The sequence below is a fragment of the Geospiza fortis genome, unplaced genomic scaffold (assembly GCF_000277835.1).
Source record: "Geospiza fortis unplaced genomic scaffold, GeoFor_1.0 scaffold229, whole genome shotgun sequence".
Classification (NCBI taxonomy): Eukaryota; Metazoa; Chordata; class Aves; order Passeriformes; family Thraupidae; genus Geospiza; species Geospiza fortis.
In genome coordinates, this window is record NW_005054357.1 from 2,178,747 (window position 1) to 2,203,441 (window position 24,695).

At 36.1% G+C, this 24,695-nt stretch overlaps 1 protein-coding gene across 1 annotated transcript in view; it reads left to right on the top strand.

Annotated features, from left to right (window-relative positions):
* The window catches only part of DENND1B (DENN domain containing 1B), a gene marked incomplete at its 5' end in the record, with an annotated part of 147,632 nt that overhangs the window by 86,108 nt on the left and 36,829 nt on the right, over positions 1-24,695 (top strand). Inside the window, 4 exons of the mRNA XM_031059156.1 lie at positions 4,557-4,657; positions 10,174-10,219; positions 11,718-11,819; positions 19,635-19,760. Of these exons, the coding sequence (XP_030915016.1) occupies positions 4,557-4,657; positions 10,174-10,219; positions 11,718-11,819; positions 19,635-19,760 (375 nt within the window). The remainder of the gene's footprint in view (positions 1-4,556; positions 4,658-10,173; positions 10,220-11,717; positions 11,820-19,634; positions 19,761-24,695) is intronic.

Genomic DNA, 24,695 nt, shown 5'->3' on the forward strand with positions numbered 1-24,695 from the left:
GAATTACTGCATCCACATGAGGGAGGGGAGGAGCTGCACTGTTTGTGTTCCCAGGAGCAGGTAAACTTGCTTTGATCAAGTCTTGAACTAAAACTTCTCCTGGCTGTTCATGTTCATTACTGCATAGATTTTGAACAACAACCTTCCCAACTCTCTGCTTATTGCCATAAGGTAGAAAGAAACTCATCATTCTATAGAATTTGAGCATTGTTTCAGTCTTGTTGAGATTTGGTAGTAATCAGTTTTCTGTCACCCAGTAATGAATTTTGCAATTCATTAATTTTAACCATTATACAAAAATACAGAATTTTAACAAATTCTGTATGTGGTCTCCCACTATTGGTGAGAATGTATTTTCACTGGGCATGTAGTTTCAGAATTTTTTTTTTGCAGGGGCAAAGATAAAAATTATTGCACCAGAATCACTGGAGTACTCTGGAGAAAACACCAGTTACTTTCCTTGCAGTATATGAAAGCTGATGTGTTGATTCTGGGTGCAGCATCTTATCAGGAGAGATCAGAAACAGACTAGAAACTTTCAGTTTGACTCAGTACTATTAATAAGCCTATTGCTGATGGAAAAAGACATAAAGCTTCTTATGCCCAATGTAAATGTTAGAGATTTCAAATTAGATGTGTTTATTTGTGAAAGGGTTGAAGATTAGAATTTTGCTTTTAACTAATTCAAATAATTTCTCATGCTGTTCATGTAATTAAAAACCACGTTATTTAAACCAGTTTTAAAAAAATAATTAGCTTTATTTCTGAAAATAAAAGTTGTTTAACTAAAAGACATTCTTTAAAATAGAGAAAAGCAGTCTAAATATCAAAATTGATGGAAGCAAAAGAATTAGAAGTTCTGTTGAGTGTTGGCAAATGAGTTTCAGCTGACAAAACTTTACTTAAAAACTGTCTGCCCATTTTTTAATGGATAGAAACACAGCTCTAGTAGATCTTTTGTAGTGAAATCAACTACAGGAGGATGTCTCAACATAATTTTTTTCCTCAAACCAGGAAATAAATTAAGAGATTTGCAGAAACTAGGTTCTTCAGCCCTCGTCTGTTATAATTTAAGATTTTTCATCGAACTGCAGAGTTGTGCAATGATATATCTGTGTGCATACATAAACTTACAGCAAATTTTATTGGACAGAGGCTTTTGCCTTTAATGTAAAACCTACCTGTAAAAGGAATCACAGTTCACAGCTGCTGTTTATATCCAGTTGTCAGTGGAAGGTAGGGTTGGACACAGTCTTGAGAACAACTTCAAGATGGTTTGGGAGAATATCTACTGAAGACAGCTTCGTGATAACTTAGGAGAACGTGTACCCATTTGATTTTTATGATCTGTGACGTATGTTTTTAAGGGAGTTCTTGCTAATTCCTTTTTGAATAGGTAGCAGTCAATTGACAGACTCCAGAGAGATGTCTTTGTGCCTAAATAGTGTAAGGAACTGCTTTCTGCAGAAGATATCCCCACTTGGTCGAGCAACAGACTTCATTTCTTTGCTTGGGAGCCTGTGTTGGGTGCTCTGTTTGAGGATGTGCCCTGCAGCTTTGGCAGGTGCCTGCCAGGCTCTGCTCCTGTGCATGGACACTGTTGGGCATCCCCAAACCTGGTGTCACCTTTGTGGAGCTCTGATGTAAATGGTGGAGTTCTCCCTGGTACCTGGCTTTTCAGATCTCCTGAACTGCCTGGTTCCTTAAGTGCAGCATTGTTCAGGGCTCACAGCAGTTCCCATTCTGTTCTGTGGAGTGGATGTGTCAGTTAAAGAGGAAGGTTATTTAAATAACAATGCATTTGAAAAATGCAGTCACCATTGAAACAGCAAAAATAGCAAAAAAGCGATATTTTACACCAAGTATGCAAATTTTAATGTGAAATCCATAATTATCTTATCAATATTTGCTTAAAGGCAGAGTTGGCAGAATAATAAAATGTGGTATGGTTTGAAGAGCAGCACAATCCCATAGCTGCTTGTGTTACAAGCTGTAAACAGGAAACTATAAAACATATTCATGGCATACTAAATGTTTAGAAACATACTGCAACAGCATAGAGGGAAATGTTTAAAAAAGATCTTACAGTAAGATGTTATTAAATAGAAAAGCGATGAACAGTACAACAAAAGCTTGATGTGTAAGTTATCAAATCTTTGCCTTTCCTGCTAGAAATAAAAAAAAATAGTAGATTAAAAATTATAAATGGTAAATAGATGCTAGTGGGAGTGCCACACTAAAATACAGATTATAAAACAAGTTAATTAAACTTCAGATGTTTTTAAGGAATTGCATAGTTCCTCTGTTACAGTGAGAATAAAATATAACAGCCATGCATAAGATAGGGAAATTTCTTCATGCAAATAGTATAGTCATCTTAATTCATAATTTAAGAATGCCTATTAAGAGGAGGAGGAGGCAACTGTATACATCAGGGGATATCCTGTATAACTGTATGCTCAGCTTTATTGCAGCCTCTGATTAAAATACAAGAAATCCTGATTTTTCTATGGGTTGTTGTGGTTTGAAATTTATGTACTGTGTACAAAAGTATGTGGACATAATAATAATACCACATCTATTCTGAGTGAAAGAGCAAAAAACATGATGCTGAGTTGGACTGTGCTAACAGTTGTGTTAGTTCAACTACACAGAGAGATAATATGGAAATAAACCTCATAAATCCCGCTGTGTAGAAGAGGGAGAAGGTACTCATTTATTTCTTCCCCAAATCAATTCATAGTAACAACCCAATAATTATTAAAATACCCATTATTATAAGTCCAAATGAGAGTAATTTCAGAAGTGTGGTGTAAAACTAAGAAAGGAGATGTTAATGTGCAAGGAAGAGTTTAAATAGGGAATTATGATATCCTTGGCTTTCTGCTGTGTAGCTGTCAGGCTGGGGCAGCTCGCTGGTCAATAGTGACATTCTGTGTGTCAGTGAGCAGAGTCTCCTGATACCTTAACCTGCAGTTCACACATTACTGAAGCTCCAACTGTCGAACATTCAAGTCCCTTGGTACCACTGCAGCTTCCAGACTCTCCTGACTGGCTCATGTTTCATTCTTTGGCAATTTGCCCTAATGATATCCCTCAGGAGCTTTCAGACCCTCTTCTTTTCCATATTTAATCGTGTTTTATTAATCTGAGGGCTGAGCAAACTAGGCTGCACAAATTGTAATTGTCTGTGATTTCTGCTGCAATGGTCTTATAACTGCCTTTTTTCATTTTTAGTGTAAAAATACGTGTACAAAATTGTAGTGTAATTTTTTATTTACAAATCTAAATGTCCAAGACAGCCAGGATGTGAACACTTTAACTGCTGATCTGTTCCACAAAGAGGGTTGTTTTTTTCCCTGTAAAATCCATAATGTGTTAGCACTTGCTGTATGGGCAGGATTTACATTTTATTTTTTCTCTTTGTTTTGTTACTGTGAAAGTTCATGTCTAATAAACAGTGCTATTAGCAAGTTAAACTCGGGTAGTAATTTTGTTGTGATACAAAACATTAGGACAGCCTCTTCTTTTCCATTAGCTTGGTAACTTCTCCGTGGGTCATTCTCTTAAAATGGTTTTCCCCTTTTTCTCTGAGATTTGTAGTGCTGCATGGGATGGATATAGGCTACCATGTTGTGAACAGTCTGGATTTTTTCTCATTCAGTTGTCACTCTGTGCCTGCATATTAAAATAATGAAATTTGAGAGATCCCTTATAGCAAAAATAGATTAAATTGGAATTCTTTACATATTGCAAGATTATTTTGTTCACTTGTGGAATGAACTTGGCCCCATTTCTAATGAATTCTACACTTATTTGTTTCTTTGTTTTGGGGGTGAAGTGGTGGTTGTGGTGTTTTCTTGTTTGTTTTAGAAAACCAGAGATGTCCATTTGGAGTGGTAAGCAGTTTGTAGCACCTCCTTTCTTGGTCAAGAAATCCTTCATTTTCTGTGGTCCTTGTGCCAGGCTTGGAACTCTCTGCTTTGGGAAGGGAATTTTGGAAAATTGTAATTAAGATGTTTTTCTGTAACAGGGAATATTCACTTAAGATTTTTTTATAAGGTAGTTTGGAAATCAAGATAGTGACACAAACAGGAGTTAATCCTGCTTCTGAGTTTAGTGCTGTTCTGTGGTTTCATGCAGCTTCAGATCAATTCCAGTTAAATATAGTAGAAATGGGGACTAGAAAACTCTCCTGAGTCTTTCCCGCTCAGTGAAACTGGGGTGCACTTCAGTGCTGTGTATTCATGGCAGAGCTCATGTTTCACCATGACTGTATCAAGCAATTCATGATTATTTCCCTTTTTCTAAGAGAATAGCTGAGCAGGGAGGACTGACTTGTTAGCTTGCCTTCTTGCAGATGTTGTGCTTGTATACATACATCAGAGTTCTTTGTGGATGTGTTTTTGCAATTCAGAGTAATTTACAAAATTATATAAGAGGCGGTTTGGGGAGGTTAAGATTTTTGCATGTTTAAAGTTAATTTAAGATTTTGTATTTTCTTTTTATTCATGGTTTTTTTGTTGCCAATTCTGTGTGTGTATTTTTATTTTTAGTTAACTGCTTGTGTTCATGCGTCAGCTGCATTGTTATATCCAATGTATTGGCAACATATTTACATCCCAGTGCTTCCTCCACATCTTCTGGACTACTGCTGGTAAGACAGCTAACCTGTTATCCCCGTTTCTGAGATTCTCACCTGTCTTAGAATTCTGAGTAACTGATGAAAACACTGACTCTTTATTATGACTAAGCATACAGGTTCCAGTTTATGAAAGCACTTAGGCCAATGCTTAAATGATGACTTGACTAGGGATATTCCAGCATGCCTTGATGTGGTGTTTGAATTGGTATCTTGAATTCCAGTGCTGATTGTTATTAGTGCAGCATTTAGAATCCTGTTTGTAAGAACTGTTCTGTTTTATTGGTAAGAGAATTCATTCAATAATTTAAATGCAAACATGTTACAGTTTTCTTTTATTTGGCTTTTAGTTTAGGTTGAAATACATTATACTTCTAGAAGCATTCAAAAAAACACTGATCATTTTTTCCAGAATCAGATGTTAGTATTCATCAGTGATTTAGTATTTGTATTTTAACTCAGCCAGGCTCAGGATTCTAGCCAGCCCCTTCCCAAAAGAGCTTAAAAACTCCTTTTGGGACTCCAAAATTTTTATTACAAGAATTCTGCTTTTCCTGATGAGTTTCTGTTCACTTGACTGATTTTGTGGTTTTGGCATATTTTTAAGTTGAACAAGAATCACTTTTTGATTCACTTCTGATCCTTCTAGGGGATGATGTTTCCACATGCCTGTGTTTCACAATTTCTTGCTTTTATTCAGAATAGTGGCAGAGATAACAAATGAGAGTTTCCATTTTCCCTTTAAGCAGGAATATCCATCCCTGGAGATTTTCACTTTACCTAGACCCTCTGGGTCTGTTATGGAAAAATGAACCATTTCAAGCTGTTCTAGAGATTAGGAATTATTATTATTATATATAAAACCTGACCCTCAGCCAGATACTTACTTAAGCAGAGCTAAGTCTGTGTTTTCTTCATAGAAATAAATTATGCTTATGTGTTTGCTGAACTTTGTTGTTGGTTTTGGTTTGTGTTTCTCCCTCCCTCAAACCTACGAATGTATTGCTGAACTCCATCTAGTCTAATGAACTTTTGTTTCCAAATAAATTCTCACTATGTTTCCTTAAGTGTCTTTGATAGTTTTTCCTGAAGTTCACAATATTTGTCCATGGTATATATTTTTTTCTGTGGTAGTTCTTACGGTTCATGTGTATATTATTTGTTGTTTTAAAAAAGAGAACAAATGTTTTTCTCCAACTCTTACTTAGAAGCACAGCTAAGCCTTTCATGTTCAATGATAGTTTTCTTTTGAAGAAACTCCATCCTAATTGTATCTCCTCCTGCCTTTGATAAAATATACCAAGATGGGGTTGAACTTGGGTGTGTTTTAGTTTTTGTATTGCTTGAGCTTACTGCCAGAACCTTTGTGATTTTTCACATATTCCAAAAATGCTGTTCTCAGAAGGCAGATCAACACCTTTATGCAAGCTGTACCCTGTAGAGTGCATCCTGAATACAAGAAGATTTTTTTTTATTTCCTCTTCTAAGCCCACATAATGTTTCCAGAAATAACAATATTAGATGCTGTACACAGCTCCATGTGATGATGATAATAGTTGGGATTCTAGGTCACAGTGGTATGACCTGAGAAATTTTTTCACTCATTAAAAAGAAGCATGGAGTTTCTTAAACTTGTAAAATTTGTTTATATCCCGTGTTCTTTTTCACAGTTGTACAATAGGGTGGAGTAAAAAGTTCCCCTGTTTTAGAGATGTTCAAAAGGAAACATAAAGTTCATGAGAAGAAATACACAACTGATGAATTTATCACAGTAATGCAGACCTTTTGACTTAGATTTTTGTGCGTTTACATTCCTCTTTCTGTTCATCTGAATGGTTCTTTTGTGAGACAGGTTGGAAAAGTGTAATAAAAACACGTAAATGACAGCTTTCCTCATGTTCTGGTGTATTAACAGTAAATAAATGTTCTCCTCATAGGTGTATAATATAGCAAATGAAAAAATCTTGATGAATTCTTAAGGTCAAAGATTGTAGTGGGCCTGACCAAGTTTGCAGTCCAACAGGATCATGCCAATTGAAAATTAATAAAAAAATGCAAAAGTTATTTTGCATACTTCTCTTTTTTATGTCATTTTTATAAGCAAATTTCATTTTATAAAAGTGCCATTTTAGCTCAACGTGCCTAGAAATTTCATTGTCACTGTTTCACTTGGACTTCTTGGAGTGTCCCCTATGAAGTCTCATTTTTCTTAGTGTTGTCCTGAAATGGCATTCAGATATATGAAGTAGGGGAATATCAATTGAATAATTTATTCATTCTGTGGAAGTAAGGCTTTTTTTAAACAAAGATAAAATTCATTTAAATCTCATAATTTAAAGATAGGCCTCATTCTGTAACCTTTTTTTTTTTTGCACATTAATCATATAGCATATTTTGAGAGAAATCCACTTTTTTTCCTGTTAGTTGGACTAAGAATCTTCATAATATCATCAAGATAAAGGATGCAATTCTGTGGGGTTAGACTTTGATAAATTTCATTAAGTGCCTAACTGGTACGTTTTGTAAGCAAGAAAAAAGAAAAATGTATCTTTGAGGAAAACAAGGCTATATTAAAATGATTTCAATTCTTTCACTTGCCTTTTTAATTAAAAAATCTATTAATTTCTATCCTGCTGCCTGTTTTCCAGCTGGATTTAGAGCTGATGTAACAGATGATGCTGGAGTAGCCCAAAGCAGAGGGTCGGTGTGGCCTGCACCACCCTGAGGAGTGGCAGGCTGTGAGTGCCAAGCTTCAGGGGAGAGCAGTGTCTGTTCATGGCTTCAGGAGGGGCTTTGTGCCCCCATGAGCTTAGCTCGGCCTGGAGTGCCATTATGGGAGCTCCACTGGGAGAATTGGAGTGGCCATCCAAAAAATGAGATGTAGGAAATTTATTTTTCTAGAAGATAGCAAAATATAAGCCGAGAAAGTAATATTCATTGTAGGTGCAGAAAAAATCCACCGTGCAGTTAATAAAAAATTGAGTTTTATATTATGTTATAAAAATTGATTTCTCTTCTACATTTAAGTAAGTAAAAAGACTGTTGCACTGAGTGGAGTGGGTGGCTGGCTTTCAAGAAGACTGTTACAAAAATTAAGTTTCAACATTGATACAGTAATTATATTTGAATAAAATTATTTTTTGTGAAGAAGAAAGCTAATTTAATGAAATTTCTGTCTAATATCTTGGCAAACTAAATCACCAATATTAGAATATATGCCAGTTTTGTCTGTGGATGATAAAGCATCTGTTATACTGGTGTTCTGTTGAGAATGTAATGCAATCAGAAAATTCAAGTTACAATTGCAATAGGTCTTTATGAGATTTGGTCTCTTCTGAATTAGGATATACATACGCCTGTTTTCGTGAGAATGGGGCAATTATTTTCCAATTAACTTGGATGTTTTGCATAACATAGTAATTATTTTGAGCAGTGATACCACTGATTGATATTTTTGGTGGTAACATGCATAAGCAAGAGAAAACTCTATAGCAGCTCCCAGTAGTATCATAGTAAGCAATTTCATGTGCATATTACAGTCCTCTGCTGTTAAGGCTTCAGAATCCAGCAGTAATAAAATTACTTTTTGCTGAAAACGATTAAATTGACTTTCCATGCCTGCAGTTTTTATTTCATCCATTTTCAAGATGTGCTTTGTACCTTTATTCTGTTAACTTCAGAATTGAAATGGTGTAGCTGTTGCTTTGTTCTGTAGAGAAAAGAGCTACATGCTTCCCTTTTTAATGGCAGATTTATTAATGGAGCAAACCATCAGCTAGCTTAAGTCAGCACAGGCGTGGTGAAGCTACTGGCACACTGTTGATGTATGAGAAAACAAGTGTGCATAAAATCCATACATGACATAGCACTTGTTTTCACTGTAGTTTTGCCTGTTCACATTATTTGGAACACTGAGATATCATGATATGAGGAACCTGAGGATCTGTTTTGCTGCATATTCTGCAGCAGAATTCTCAGTAACATGTCAGCCATAATCATTCTTATTGGCTTAGTTAAATATATTACATAGTACAAAGCATTCTTTAATCTATGGAGTGGTTTAAATCCTCTCTGAATATATATGGGTGTCTGCTCCGGAGTGACACTCATTTACAGCTCCATGTAATTTGTGTTTAGTTCACAAAGACATAAGAATTAGCCTGGATGAAGTCATCAGGATGTGCTAAATTTTGTCAGTATTGGGCTAAGAAAAAGACGTATGGAAAAAAAGAGGCCTCTTTTCCTTTTTGGAAGCCCCATTGCCTAGAAACCTTAAGCCATGACAGTTTGCAATTTCAGCAAACCTATATTTTGATATCATAGACACCATGAAATCTTATCTGGGCCTCAGTCAGGCTGGGTTTTTGGTTTTGTTTATTGTTTTTTTGTTTGGATTTCTTTTTTTTTTTCTTGCATTGATCCTCTCCTGTGGGACATTGTTAATGAGAGCAATTGGCTAATCCATAGGGTGTACAGATTTTTCTAAAATGGGCTGTAGTTGTAGGCAGGTGAGAATTGCTTTTTCTGGTCCCAGAGGTGGGACCAAATGGATGAGACTGCATGAACTGATGCAGTGAAACCTTGCCCCATCCTTGGGAAGTCAATCACCAATCAGTCAGTGCCGCTGCCTCAGTTCTGTGATCAAATTATTGCCATGAGAGAAATTACTGTGAGTTCTGTACCTTTGTATGTCATCTTGCCTTCCATTATTTTTCAGGGATTATTTTTATTTGGTTTTTTGTTCTCTGTGGTCTGTTAGTGATTCATTTTCCATGGAGTTGCCTAAACCAGCCTGTCAATTGCTCACTGCTCTGGGAGTGAATATTGTCAGTAATCTCACAGTACCCGAAAGTCTCATGGTGATTATTGAGGTTTTTTCCTTCAGTGCTGGACACTGAGTATATTCTTGGTCAGATGTTGCCAGAGCAGAAGATTGTAGGAAACCATGAAAAATAAGCCTAATTCAGTTTCTTCGTTACATACTGCAGGAGGTCTTCCTGTAGCAGCTTTGTGTGGATATTTGTTCTATTTGGAGAATATAGTTCCTTGTCTTGTGGAAATTGGAAAGGAGAAGTTTATTATTTTGAGTTAAATAGGATATTATACAGCTTCCAAAGGCTTGCCAGGGGAGGGTTTAAGAATCAAAACTGGTGGTAATGATGTTTGTGTTGCACCGTGGTGTTGGTAAGCAGCACCATGGCCTCCAGCTGGTGTTTTAAAACCAGCCCACTTTGGGAACATCTGCTGGGTTAGCTCAGTGTGGTCAGTTACTGGAACTGGGTCTGGAGGAAAAGCTGTGGTGCTTCCTTGCTCATGCCTCGTAAGTTTGCAGCAGCACCCTTTATTTCGTCATCATCCTTACTGCAGAGTAAACCAAAATTTTCCTTGTCTAGTAAACATTCCTGTAGCAACTGTGTTCATTTAATACTGTCTTAAACAGTGGCTGTCTACTAGAGTCTTATGTACCAAGATTTAAAATATTCCATTAGTGTTATACTTAAAACTTGATGTTTTCCACTCCTTTCCTTCAGTGCACCGATGCCTTATCTAATTGGCGTCCACTTAAGCTTGATAGAGGTAAGTTTACTGTCCTCTTCGGTGTACTGGGAAGCATGAGGGGTGTGTGCCATACAAAATTGTAATGGAAATGTTTTAGAAAAAATCCCTCTATTTTAGCATGCAGAATTACAAAATTTAAGCTTCATATGCTGTACTAAGTAAAAAATATCACTCATTGAAATCTTGATTTTGAAGTATTTTATGAAGACATGTAGCTCTACATCATGATTTTCTCTGTCTTATTAATAGCTCAGTGGGAGCTATTTTCCTGCCTTTTAGCCACAGATTTCCCCAATAATGAGGAAAAATTTATTTTTCAGGAACAAGTAAAATTTATTTTGGAGTCACTGTCACTTAGATTTCGGCATTATTGTGATTTCCCAGATAATTTATGTTCCTGTCCCTCTGAAAACTTGAATCTAACCTACATCCCATGACATTTCTAACTATTAATTTAGAAATTAGTATTTTTTGCCAAAAAACAAGAGGTGGCTTTTACAGATTTGAACGTAAAGCAACACAGTAGAACTCAGCTGACTGGTACATAATAGCTGGGTAAGAAATAGTTTTGCCTTTTTCCATAACCATTTGATTATGCTGTGGAGCCTACATGTGCCATCTGATTATCATGCAGAGTAGATAATTGATTTGGGAACATTATTTGATTTGCACTTCTGCTAAAGCAGTTTCTAAGGATCAATTCACATCTGCTAAGGTGATGAGGTGGGTTCTTCTCTGAGCCACCAGCACTTTTGTTTTTCCAAAAAAAGGCCTTCTACACTTCTCAACTCCAGGCACAGCCTTCTGTGCCCCCAAATCATTATGACCTGCATGCATGAGTTGTAATATCTTGATTAGGATGCTTGTTCTTATTCAATAAGGAAATAATGGAACTGAAAGATCTAGCCCTGAAAAAAGAAGTCAGTTCCTTCAGGAATTATTTCCTGCACTACATTATTATGTATTATTGTAGGATCATATAGAAAAGAGTTCTGTCCCTTTTTCCTGAAAGGAACAAATTGTTTAATTCTTAGCTGCTAGCCAAGCACACTGATGAAAAAGCATTTTATCCATTCTTCTGTGGTAATAGTAGGCATCACATGCTTGGTACTGACATAAATCTGTAAATAATTGTACTTTTTCTGGTTTTCATCTGATCATATGATTAATATCCTATCTGATTTTTACAAATATGAGAGAATGAATTGTTGTTACAAGGTGTATGTCGTTCCAATATATATTTATCCAGTATATTCAACTGCATTCCGTATAAACTCCTTTCAGAGATTATTAATATAACCTTAGTGTTTGAAAAATAGGAAGTATTTTTAAAAGCTACTCTGAATGCTGTATCTAATTCCCAAATTCTACATCTAAAGCTCCAACTGTTTTTTGCCATTACTGTCCTTTGTATAAAATCATCATTTGTAATTTAGCACAGTATAAGAAAAATGTACTTCAGGAGGACACCGTAGTAAATTGTTTTTCCAGTATTTTTTTTTTTTCTTCCTAACAGAGAGTAAAAAATAGATCACTGGAGGATGTGGTTTTGCTAAATGTTGACACAAACACTCTAGAAACCCCTTTTAATGACCTGAACAACCTACCTGGTGAAGTGGTGAGTCTTAGACATTTCATTCATTCTTATATGGGTGCTTGAATTACTCATAATTATTTTTGCCTCGTTTTGCTAACTGCTATAAAAGGAATAAGGGGGTGAAAAGCACCTAGTGCAGACCCCTACATTTGAGATTTTTACCTTTTTGACAGCTGAGGAGATGTTGAATGGAACATCATATTCCTTATTGTAGAAGTAGGATCATAATTATAAAGCTAGCTGCATTCATTAGGCAGAGCTGCTTTAAGCGCAAGAGTCTCTTCATCTCATCTTAATCATTATATTACAAAGTAGGCATTTCTGTCTGCCTAGTGGCATGTCTTGCAAAAGAACCAGAGAGTTTTTGAAGGCAAAAAGAAGAAGGGGGCCAATTATCGGCTTCTGCTTCCCTGCCACCTGCCAGCGCTTTCCTTTTAATTAATGATCTGATGGCACTGGTCAATATAATAAGAAATGCTTGTACAGTTGGGGTCAGAAAATTCAGGCTTTGATCTTCTTCAACTTTGTGAAACATTTATTTGTTTTCTCTAAATTATTTCAGTTTTATTTTAATCTCTTCTATCCTGCTGAGGGCTGCGTGAATGAAAACCTATACTGTTTGTCATTTGCTTTGGCAGAGCAAAGACTGCTTACTTAGAATTCTATTTGTAAATTAAACTGCAAACCCAGTTTGTCATAAAAGACATCTGATCCTTTTGAAATGACAAAAGCTGTCTTTTGTCTGTAAAGGATGATAAATTAAGTGCCAGTTCTTTCTGGACTTTGATCTTGCAGAGGGTGCCCCCCCGCTTTTTTTTGCCTTTTTTTTTTTTTTCTTTTTTTATTGCCTATAGGAGAACATACTCTGTATATCATTTTAAACAGTCACAAAATTCACTTATCTTGTTTTTCCCAGTAGAGCTCTAAAAGAATATAATTGTGAAACCACTGTTTTCATTATTCAATTAAAGATGCACAAGCTGTCACAAATAGTTGTCAAGGCAAAGAATTTTATATCAAAATAGGAAATCAAAGAGTTACATTTTCTGAAATTGTAAATCATAAAATACCCCTGTAGTAATCAAAGTAAGATCCTATGGTGGCATACTGTGTCTTTTGTTACTGTTGATAATTTGTATATATTTAGTACAATAGAAGTCAAACTCTCAATGATAGCATTCATGACACTGCCCTTTGATTTTAATGATCTAAAATAAGTCTAACCATTTTTATAGATCATCTGGTCAGTCTTTGGACTCAGTATCAACTGTAGTTCAGAAATGTAAAAGACTATAAAAATTATTATGATGTTCTGTGGTTTACATTAGTGTATTTATTATTAAATTGGTATACTTTTGTGATGTTTTGTGATTTACATATGCATGGATACATGCACAAACATATAGGCAGTAACTTTGACTGTACTCTGTCATTTGAGAGTATAACAAGTTAAGTAAAGAAAGAGTCATTTCCCAGTGTGTAGGAGCTTTAACTGGACTTCCTCTGAGTGAACAGGCCTGATGTTGTAATGTCATGAAGGCCTGCGTGCTAAATAATAGCTGGATGTGGAATTGAGAATTAGGCATCATATTCCATGAGATACTGGAGTTGCAGCTGGAGGTCCTTTGAACAGCCAAAATGGATCTTTGTGCAATAAGAGGCACTTGTCCTGTGTTTTACAGGTGCATATCAAAACGATCTCTAAATAAGCAGGCTAGCATGAAGGAAATAGGGATACAGATCTGACTACTTCTAGAAGTGTATTTTCTCCCAGAATATATGCATGTTATTACTGCAAATCTTAATGTAGGTTATCCAAGGGTACAAATTACAGACTAGACTTATAATATTTTTTCCATATCTAACATAAAACAAAAAACCACCAGTGTTCTATGCAAAATAGACTTGCAGAACTTGAGGATTTTATACTGAAGCTTTTAATTTGAATAATCCCATCTCTTACATCACTTCAATCTGTAAGGCACTTTAATTAAACATTTTGGTGGAATGCATATGCAATTATATTTGGAAACAAAAGGCACAGGGCTGTGTTTGCTTCATAAGGTGACAAAATGCTTGTTGTCCTTTTGCATTCATGAGGGGCAGTGCAGCTGCTGACATCTTGGGGGAAAGTATAAGACACAGGAGTGTAGAGTCAAAATGGTAAGTCAGGCTTAAAACATTAAAGGGAACGTCAAAGATACATGTGTGAAGCATTTTAACTTATACAGAAAAACCTCATAAGCATACAGACAAAAGTAGTAGAACTTCTGATGAAAAAATATAATAAGTACCTCTGAAAGGCATTAAAACAGAATGAAGAACTGAAAATATAAAAGAAATTGTAGTCTTACTGTCCCTTTCAAAAATTGATTCCAGGTTGGTTAACAGCCTAACGAAAGAAATGCCGTATTTTCCAAGTTTTTTAAAATTGTTTCTTGTGTCCAGAGGGAACAGAGTAATTATTTTCTTGATCAATAAGCCTGATGATGCCCTCACAGCATAGGTATTTAATGGTTTACCCTTGTATATACGCTCTGATCGTGAATATTTTCAGGATAAATTTAAGATTGAAAGAAACATTATTCTATGCCGTTGTCTAATAAACTGTATAATAAATTAACTGAGATTTAAAGGCATTTTTAAATCATTCACTTAAGCGTTTAAATTATAGGTACAGGCTAGATGACTTTCCATGCATGTGAACTCTATTATTCTGTCAGACTGACCAGTGGTCTTGACTGTTCAAAGGTCAGTGGTCACAGTTGTCCTGAATTACCAGTCCTTTTTTCATGAGGACCCTCTGCTGTGTTGCATGCTGTAATCTTCTTAATGGCTTCATTCCAATATTCACACATAATATTTTAGATTTATTGACTGTTAGAAATACTACCATGCCAGTAGCAGTTCCGCTACTCCTAAGGTATTTAAAATTGGAAGAATAAATCAGGGCAAGACTTTCAGGAATCCTTTGTTTTCTTGGAAGGGGGAATGCCCCTCTTTTTTCACTCTTCTGACAAGAAAGTTTGTTTTTAAATTTCATCATTTCACTGTGAATTTGTCTATTATTTTTTAATTAAAAAAAAAAAAAGAAAGTAAGGAGCTACTTCTCTGGGAGTAAATTTCCTACTATAATAATACTGAGATCACCACTTTAATAATATAAGGCATTAGAAGAACATACGTGACCCTAGACTGAAATTTATAAATTTTGGGCCTGACCCTGCAATACCTGCTTGCACTTAACTCTGACATAAAGACTTCTCCTTTGCTCAGATGTGAACACTTTCCCAAACAGCTTGCAGAATTGACAGCATCACTTCTAGCAACCAAGTCTTAATGACTTGAAATCATAGACTGAGCAGAACTTTTTAAAATATGATCTTCAGAAGACAACAGACTTTACAGTCTTTTAGCTTCTTCTGTGGTGGTTCAATATTGTCAACAGCAAAAGCTACAGAGCTGTTAAAAGATGTGTAGTGTTTGTACTGCCTGGTACCTACACACTGTGATGCAGTACAGAATGTAAACTGGACTTCAGAGATTTAGTTTTGAGATTCCTAAAGTCAGAGGATTTTACTACCACAAATTTGGCATATGAACATTACTGTTCTAAAAGTAGCATTTGAGAAGTAGGCTGTAATTCATGTAGAAAATTGGTTACTTTATGCAGCGATTACTGGGAGTGCAAATTATTTTGTAAAATATGATGATTAATGGTATTATAAAGAAATTAAAGTCAATGTATAACAGTGCAATTAAAAAGATTTTTTTGCAAAATATAAATAGCATAATTTATTATGTTTTTTTCCATCAGAAAATATCCAAAAATATATTTAAAAACTCAGCAGTCAGCAGTGCTTGCAATGTGATGAAGCGACTGTTTATTGTGAACAAGTACTTAGAGCTGAGATTCTGTTGAACCTTGGTATAGTTTTAGAAGCTAGAATATGAGATTGAAAAGTACAACTAGTTTTGAAAACATTTGCATTTAAGTAGTTGTTTCTGTCTAAATGACAAAATTTCGATGAAATGCTGCAAGTCTCCCTGAGATGCCTAATCCTCTGTGTATAGATAATATTCAAATACACAGAAGTGCTTTAGTAAAAATAGTGATTTAAATATCAGATTCTTGTTTGTTTTGAGGTTTTTATTGTGTTCCTTTTCTCTGTTACCTTCTTTTACTTTCTTTTTTTGAGAGTGACCTTCTACTTACTTTTATCGTGGTATCACCTGATGGAGAACAGCAAAAAGTAGTTTAAAACATAAAAGGTGTTGCAAATACCAGAGAAATAACTGGATATATTTTTTCAGAAATCTAATAGTCCTTCAAAACTCCAGTGTATGGTTCTGTATTTTTCAGATAACAAACATTTACAAATATCATTCTTCTATATGTGTTTAAATTTATATGTGATTCTTCTATTCACATAGATATTGAAGAGATATTAGTCATGTTTTCTGTCTAGCAGATATTTAGATTTTAGGAGACCTATAAAGGATGTATGGGTAACCATTTAAATAAATGATGCTTTTTGTTTCAATGACGAACACTGTGTGTTTCTACATTTTAGATACACTTAATTACACATCAATCTCATTTATATCTTTGAAAAACTATTGTATTGATTTAAACCTTCCTGAAGTTCTGATTGCTCTTTGGCAGTTTAGCAGTCCAATGAAGTCACCTTCCTATGAGAAGCTGTTGCTAGGGGAAGATAAAAACAGTTTGCTTCAAGTGTAAATTAATAATACAATTTCTGCAGTGAATCACTGGTGTCTTTCAGAAATAAATTTTAACAGCATTCTAACCCCTGCAGTTTGTTTCTTGCAGTTCTTTATTTTTAAACTTTGTAAAAGGCTATTTCTGCAAGAGAGATACAAAAGAAAAAAGGTTTAGCGTTCTTAATCATAGTTAGGTAAATGGGTTAAAATATAAAATATGAAATATAAATGAGGAAAAGATTTTGATACAGATGCTGCTTGCCTTTTTTTGGCTTGGTGTCAGAATTGTGTAATTTTAAAATAATTTAAAGTGCTATTAATGATGTCACCCAAAAGGGTCTCACATTTCCTTGGTTTGAGGTGCATGGATGTAAGCAATCACCATCCTGCTGTGTACCAGGTCCTTCCAAGTTGTTCAGTGCACCCTGTCTCTTACCTGTGCCTGCTGTCCTGGCTGTAATAACTGCATTGTCACTCTGTCTTTGATTCACATGTGCAACTGGGAGAATTTGCCATCAGCCTACCCAAGTGTGGCTGGGCTGAGCCCTGACTAAGCGCTGCCCTGTTCTTGTGTGTTCACTGGCCTCAGCTTGGAGGAGGCCAGGGCAGGTCCCAGGGGCACTTTGGGGTCCCCAGCCAGGGTCCTGCAGGGGACAGCAGGCACATCAGGGCTGTGCCCCCCCCTCCCCCTGCAGGGGACAGCAGGCACACACAGCTGTGGCTCCCATGATCTCTGCAGGCTTCTTCTTGAGAGCACCATTCTCCTGGTTCTTCTGCAGAATAATCTGATGGAGCTCTTCTTGCCTTTAAGCATTGCCCCCTGAGAGAAGCAGGAGTTGGAGGAGCTTTCTTTGGACTCTGGCATTGCCTTTCTGAGGCTCAAACTCTCTCCAGGACAGCACACAAAGATGTGTATCTGTCTAGAGTGCCTGCAAACTGCCAGCCCATTGGAGAGTCTTAATAATGCTGAGCTAATAACACACCAGCAGAGCAGGAGATTGGTTGTTTTCTGCTGTTCTTTTTAGGATATTTTTTGCCTAAAGCATCCTGTTAATCAAATTTGCAATAGGGTGCTTAGGGTCTGCCTGAACTGAGAAAATTAGAAAATACCTTTTTCATTCATGTTCCCCATTTGGTCATGTAGTCCTCTGCTCTGCATTATCTTTATCTCCCCTCTTCTCTTAACCTGTCTTATCATAAGGCCCCAAAATATCCCCCAAAATCATAAGGCACAAATTAGAAGAATGTAGATTTAAAAAAATGTAGAGACTTTTCTACCTTTTCCCTCCCTTACATTGAGAAGATGCTTTGCCTGTCTTGACAGAGACAAAATTTTAATGGTGAACAGTTCTTGTTGAATTAATGTTATTGCTTTTATTTTAGTCAAATTATGCTACTGTCTGTGGGCAGGTCTTCCTTGTATGCATTTATTTTCCCCACAATGAAATCTTATTTTTTACAACTGTAGAATAATCATACAATACAGAACAAAAGAAAAAAATCAAACCACCAAACCAAGACATGCATTTATTTTTTCAACCTTGAACTTCTTAACCGGTTTTTGTACTTGGACTTGTACTTTTTTTTTTCCTTTTGAGGTGTAAGGCAAGAACGTAAATGAGCCTTGGTGTGTGCTTTCCATGGGCTAAACGAATCAGGCTCAAAACTTTTATCTAGATCTGTGGAGCTTGGATATAAATTGAAAAGATCACAGCTATGGGGAAAAGACCTATACTGTAAAGGCCTTTCTGCATAGATTATGAACATCATAACTCAATAATTTTTTTTTCCAAACTATAGTTATAATTGGACCCAATGGGGGTCTCTCTCTTTGATCAGATCACAGTAACTGTGACTTTACACTGGAAAATGTCACTACTGTGAAGGTTTATCACCTGTAGAGCTGGTCTTTTCTCTGATGCCATGTTCAGTTCTCATTAGCATTATTCAAAGTTTAGTTGTTAATTAGGTTGACACTTCAATTACAATCATCATCTACAAGAGCAGTCAGGACTGCTTGCATAAAGAAACAAAAAGATACTCGTTCTTGCATATATTTCCAAAAGAATGAAAGCTGTTTTGGTGATAAGTTTGTATTTATAATATTGCTTTTAAATAGTAACTCGAAATGTTACTTCATTTAGGGACTTAAATAATGCCCTGTTGGGGAACATTGCAATACAAAGGGATGTAGAAATGTGTATTCTATGTAAGTAGAGTTGACTTATTTTCCAGGTGTCCCTCATGATGGAAATTAGGAGAGTATAGACTATATCTGGGTATAATTCTACCTATCTTGAAATAATTCCAGAATTATATGATTTTCCTCCAAAACATGTTGAAGTAGCAGTTACTTAAATTAAAACTTCCCCCCTTTCTTTTTTTCCTTTTCTCTAATCCTGTCTAACCAGTGGTTGTTATTTGCCAAGTAAAAAACAGAAACCTCCTTTAAAAAGTCAAGTGCAATAATCAGAGTGGTCTTTTTTTCTTCTAAACTGCAGACACTTCCTAATTACTGGGGGCTTTTTTCCTTCACTTTCACATTTATCTTCAAGGACAATTCTATAGGCAGTTTTACACTGAATTTACAAAAAACTTTTCTCAACTATTTGACTCTGGTAGCAGGTACTCCCATGTTGCATGAGAAATTATATAAGATAGGAATTTGACCTAAAATAAGAGGTGTTCCTTGGCACTAACTAGTAAGTGACCATTAAGAGTCCTTAAAAAGAAACCTTCATAGCTTAAATAAAACAGATCCAACTCTCTACATTCAAGCAAGCAAATACATGTTATGCTGGAACAGAAATCTGCAATAAAGTGACTCACATGCATTTTACTGTAAAATAATTAAGCTTATTTATGTCAAGAGGCCTTGGGAAAAAAAAGAGAGCATAAACCAATCTGCATTAGCACTCTACCATCATCCCCTGCCTTCATTTCAATTAACAGGCCAGCAGGTGCTCCTTGCAGTTAAAAAGATAAGCTATCAAGGAGGAGGATGAATTTTTGGCTGACCTATAGACACTATGGTTTGCCTGCTGATTGGGTTCATACCTCGCTGTACCAATTTCTGAGGTGTTAATTTAACTGTTCCACTCTGTCACGCAGGTCTCGGCCTTGAAAAATAAACTGAAAAAGCAGTCGACAGCTACGGGTGACGGAGTGGCCAAGGCCTTCCTTCGGGCACAGGCAGCGCTCTTCGGATCCTACAGAGATGCACTGAGATACAAACCAGTAAGATGGCTGCCCTGGTGCTTTTCCCCCTGAATTTATAAGAACAGGGTCTCGTTCTTTCAAGGAAAATGTGAAATGTTTTATGCCAATCTGGAATAGTCTGTTTTAAATCTTACTCTGTGCTAAGGAATTGGGAGATTCCACCCTCTCTTGACAGTGAATTGAACTGAAAATACTTATCCAAGTCAGCTATTTTCTTATTTGCATCAGTTTTATTCTTTGTTTAGTATAAAGTCAGATCTTATTAGTGAAGCTGTTCACATACAGATCACCTGGTTTAGTGTGGTGAAGAACTCAAGGGGCTGTGCCTTTCAGACTCCATTGTTTTTCCAGAGGTTTTGTTGTGTTGGAGGGCAGAAGCTTCTTTCATAGCAGAAGCCAGATATGAGTCAAACATGCATCTCTCCTATTATACATTTATTTTGATTACCTTTGGAAGACAGGAAAAATGAAAACCCATTTCATCTCATCAGAACCTCAGAATCTGTATTTCTCACATTTTGCTGGTATTCAGTTGATTAATGTTTTATGAGCTTTCATAATTTCTAAATAATGAGGTGACACATATTGAGTTGGAGATAAAGTAATTTATCAGAAAAAACTTCGAGATTAATTTCACGCATCAGTCCAGATTATTTTTCTTGCAAACTACTGGTAGTGGTTGCTTTGATCAAATGCACTGAGATGACATTGGGTGAATTGAATTCTGAGGATTGGATGTTTGGTTGTCTGATGGATTCAGATAAATTCACATTTGACAGGAGAAAATCATCCTCACTTGAGGAGTCAAGTTAGTAAAGCTGTTAGGTGTGTGGAACATGGGTGGATATTTGTTTGGGGGTGGGAAGAGCATTCTAAGGAGCTACGGTGTTCCTTGATGGAAAGGATAGGATAGTTATTAATTCCAGAAGAGGGCTTTACTGGAGGGATCTTTAAAATACTGTTTGGCCCTACAGTTTCCTTCTCCTCAAGTGGTTCTCTTCCAGGCACTCTTTTGTGCCATGGGCATTTTGTAGAGCAGCTGCAAAGCTGTGCCGCTGAGAGCCACTGTTGTGAGAGGGCAGGTAACCTGTGCAGACATGCAGTCATGTACAGCTTTAGTTCACGTGTTGGTGTTTAGCAGCTCTCTTACAATATGGAAATCCTGTTTGCATTCCATACAGAAAGGGCTGCACCTGTTTTAGAAATCACTGGGTTTCAACACACTGCTTGTTTCAATAAAACAAATCATTTCAACAAAACAGATAGTTATCCTTTATTCCATAGTGCCATCACCTGAATGTAGTTCTCTCCTTAGTCTAAAGGTGAGGACACTAGTCCATGCCAACTCATGGCAGCTTGCAGTAAGAGCTGTTCAGTCAAAAAGTGTCTTTTGGACACTTAGGATATGTGCAAACAGAAGGATGTCAGTCTGCTTATGTCCTTAGCTCTAGTCTGACCACAAATAAGCTTCTGTCAGTCCTTTGTTTTGGCAAATGTGGAACTGAGTGTGCAAGTTCTTTAGTAACCTGGTTAGCATCCCTTTTGAAATGAGCTCTCCTTTCAACTGATTCCCATTTTATTTCAGTTTAGCTGTTGGCATATCTGAGATCTACATTTGCACTGTATTGGAAACCGTGCACTGTGCATCGTTTCAACTGGCAAACATTTGTCAAAATGACCTTTGAAGTCTTTCTTTCTGCATTATTTTCTTTTGGAGATTTATCTGGTTTTGGCTCCACTGATTGCATATAAGAGAAGATATTTATGAAACCATTGTGGCCTGATTTTTTTTTTTAAGACAAGTTATTTCAAAATATCTTTGCAGGCAGAAGTCTGCTGGCAAATACTACCATATCTTGGATTGGTATCAAGTTGTTCAAAGACAAAGCATATTTAAAAATAAATAAAGCCCCCTTGTAACTGTTATTTTGAGCAGCATTCACATAATCTTAACTAATTCAGTATTTCACAGAATTTTTATTGTGAAAGAAAAATTTACTTCACTCTGGATTAGTAGAAATTAAGAGAATTTTCACATGATTATTCAGCTCCTTCTGCATTTGCCTTTTCCTTTGTGAATTGGAAAGCTGAAAAAATCAAATCACATTTGGCTGTATTAGGAATATTTGTCAAGAGTCTCAAAGCTTGATAACTGCTATTGCAAAGAAAATACTTCCCTTTGTTTTGGAGTCTGTGGTGCCAGGTCTAAGAAGGTAATTTAAACCACAGCTACAGACTTAATTTACATTCTTTCAGGAACTCAAGTAGTATTTATGTACAAAGTTTGTAGGGGTAACACTTAAATAAAAATATTTTCCATATATATTTGAAATACTTTTGCTGTAAATTAACTTACATTTTCAAAATCAAGAACTGAGGTGTTTTGGGTACAGTTCTGAGGATCACAAACCTCCAGGTGAAAAATAAAATAATGTATTTGGACATTTATCAATTGCTTGAAAGTTGAGAAACATGTCTAAGTGAACTGTTTTCCTTGCAATAGTGTGTCCTGTATGATTTCAACTTGAAACATGAAACAACTGTCATTAATATTCACTTTGAGTAAAGAACAGCTTTAATAGTGTCTGTACTCATCCAACACTTCACTCCAAACGCTGTTCATCACACTGAACACTCATTCTGTGCAACTGTTTGTTTGCAGCACAGGACAGATTCTCCCCGGTATAGCAATATGTCTTGGACAAACGTCTAGCAATTATTGAAAAAAATGATTGGTGAAAGGCAAAATGGGAATCTTCAGGGGTCTTGCAGAGAGTTCGTGGGCCTCCAAAGGACCATATGGAAAATCTGACTACTCCAATACAGACAGGAAATATGACATGTAATGGAGAAAGTTTATAGTAATTTTTTGTGCATATTAAATGATAATGAAACACTTAATCCAGTAAAAGAAAATAAGACATAGCTGGTTTTTCTGATTTAATCATTTGCTAAATTAACCTGTCACATTGGTATAACTGTTAAGAGTACTTTTTAATATGCTACACTTTACATTAGCAAATATTGTGTAATAGGAGTGGATCTGTAGAGCAGAGCTGCCCAGCTAGTGCTAAGGACCTGACATTCACACAGGTGCATTTCTGCCTTCATTGGCGTTCTGGTTCTAGTCTGGTGTTGAATGCTGAATACCCATGACTAGCTGGAGCTCTGCTTTAGTTTAATCCAGAAGGAATCCACCTCACACATGGTATGAGGGGATGATTGAAAAAATTTCTTTGGTGTCATTTGGTAAATGACCTAAAAGTAATCCAGAAAAAAGTATTATCAGTGGAATGGTGAATTATAATGGTTTTGTATATGGTCTCCTTCACATAAAGGACTGCAATCCATTTTGAGACATTGTTTACTTTGGGTGCTCACAACTTGGCCTTGAACCTTGTGTTGCTCCCAATTTCTTTGGGTAGTCCAGCTTTTGGGCATTTCTCCTGGATAGTACTGCATGTTCCATGTTTCAGAATTGAAGGCATAGGTGGGACATAGACACAAATAGGGCACTTGTGAAGTTTGTGTCATTTTGTTATCAGGGTATGTGTGATGTTGTGGTTTTCCCAGCTATTTTACTTTACACGTTCTTCTTGCATGTACATGGGCAGATGAAGGCAAAGACTTGTACATGTTTTTCATAAATCGTATGCACTATGGTCAGTTAATAAAAATAATGTGTGACATAAAGGATTCTTAAGAGAATTCTATTGTCTGTCCCACTCTATGTCTGGAGAGGGAGTGGTAGATAAGAGAATGGAGAAGGAGTTGAAAAATATTGACTATAACAATATTTACTATGATAGAGAATAATTTCCCCTCTTTTGGGGATAAAGGCCTTGAAGCTCTGGATGTTAAAAGGAATAAACCCAGAAGAGCTTTGTTTCAAGTTGTGATGGCTGTAACATCACTCATCAGAAATGAAATGAAGAGCAAAGGCTGCTGGCTTGCTCTGGAATGCTCAGCAGTAGGAGCTCAGGGGGGGAATACACCAGGATAACCTGAAGATGGCACAACCTGTCAGACCTCTCTTTAATTGATGGTTAACTGGATGCTTTGGGCCAGTACTGACAAGCCGTGACATCAGCTGTCCAAAAGATGTTGTATTCAGTTACAATGAATCAGAATAATACAAGAAAATAAATAAAATTTCTGTTGGAAAAAAATTGAGAATCAGAAGGCACCAGAATTATTTGAGGATAAGGAGATACTAAATTATTATAACTGAGTTTCAAAATTGCAGATATCTCTTGCAATGGGCATTGACTTGTTTACCTTTGCCCCAAGATTTAGGTATAAAAAGTACAATAGCACACAGTAATGAAATGGCAGAACATAATTGGTGTTTAAATCCAGAACCACCCTTCATAATACTGTTACGACTATTTTATTTGACTTCCATAAGAATTCTGTTTTACATGTTGAAAACCATACTGGTTTTTTTGTGTCAAGGACTGTTATTGGTCCTTTTCTGAATGTAGATACTGTGCTAATAGGAGTTGGTTTTAGGTATAAATTAACTGTAAGAAATATCAGTATATCTGAATCTTGTTGGGTTTTTTGGCTGATTGCAAGAAATTTACAAATTTTGGAAAAATTTATTTGTAAATTATCACAGGCACATGCTTGGTTACCCCTTGGCCATTATGTTTGAATGTCATGACAGAAATTTTTAAGAGGAATTTTAATATCAAAATTAAATTATATTAATTGTTGCAATAGAACTAATAGTTGGGATGAGTCATGCTAGAGTGAGGCAATGTTTTCTGCAATAAAAAAGTATTTTTACTTCTTGGTCAAGTTAAATATCACTAGATTTAGGAAGCACAAACACACCTTCTAATCTAGGGGTTTTCATTCCTTTTAAAATGATCACACTGCTTTAGCTCAGTTTTCATGTTCCATTGAGGTCTGTATAAATAGCTTGCTTAAAATGTGAATGTAGCTTAG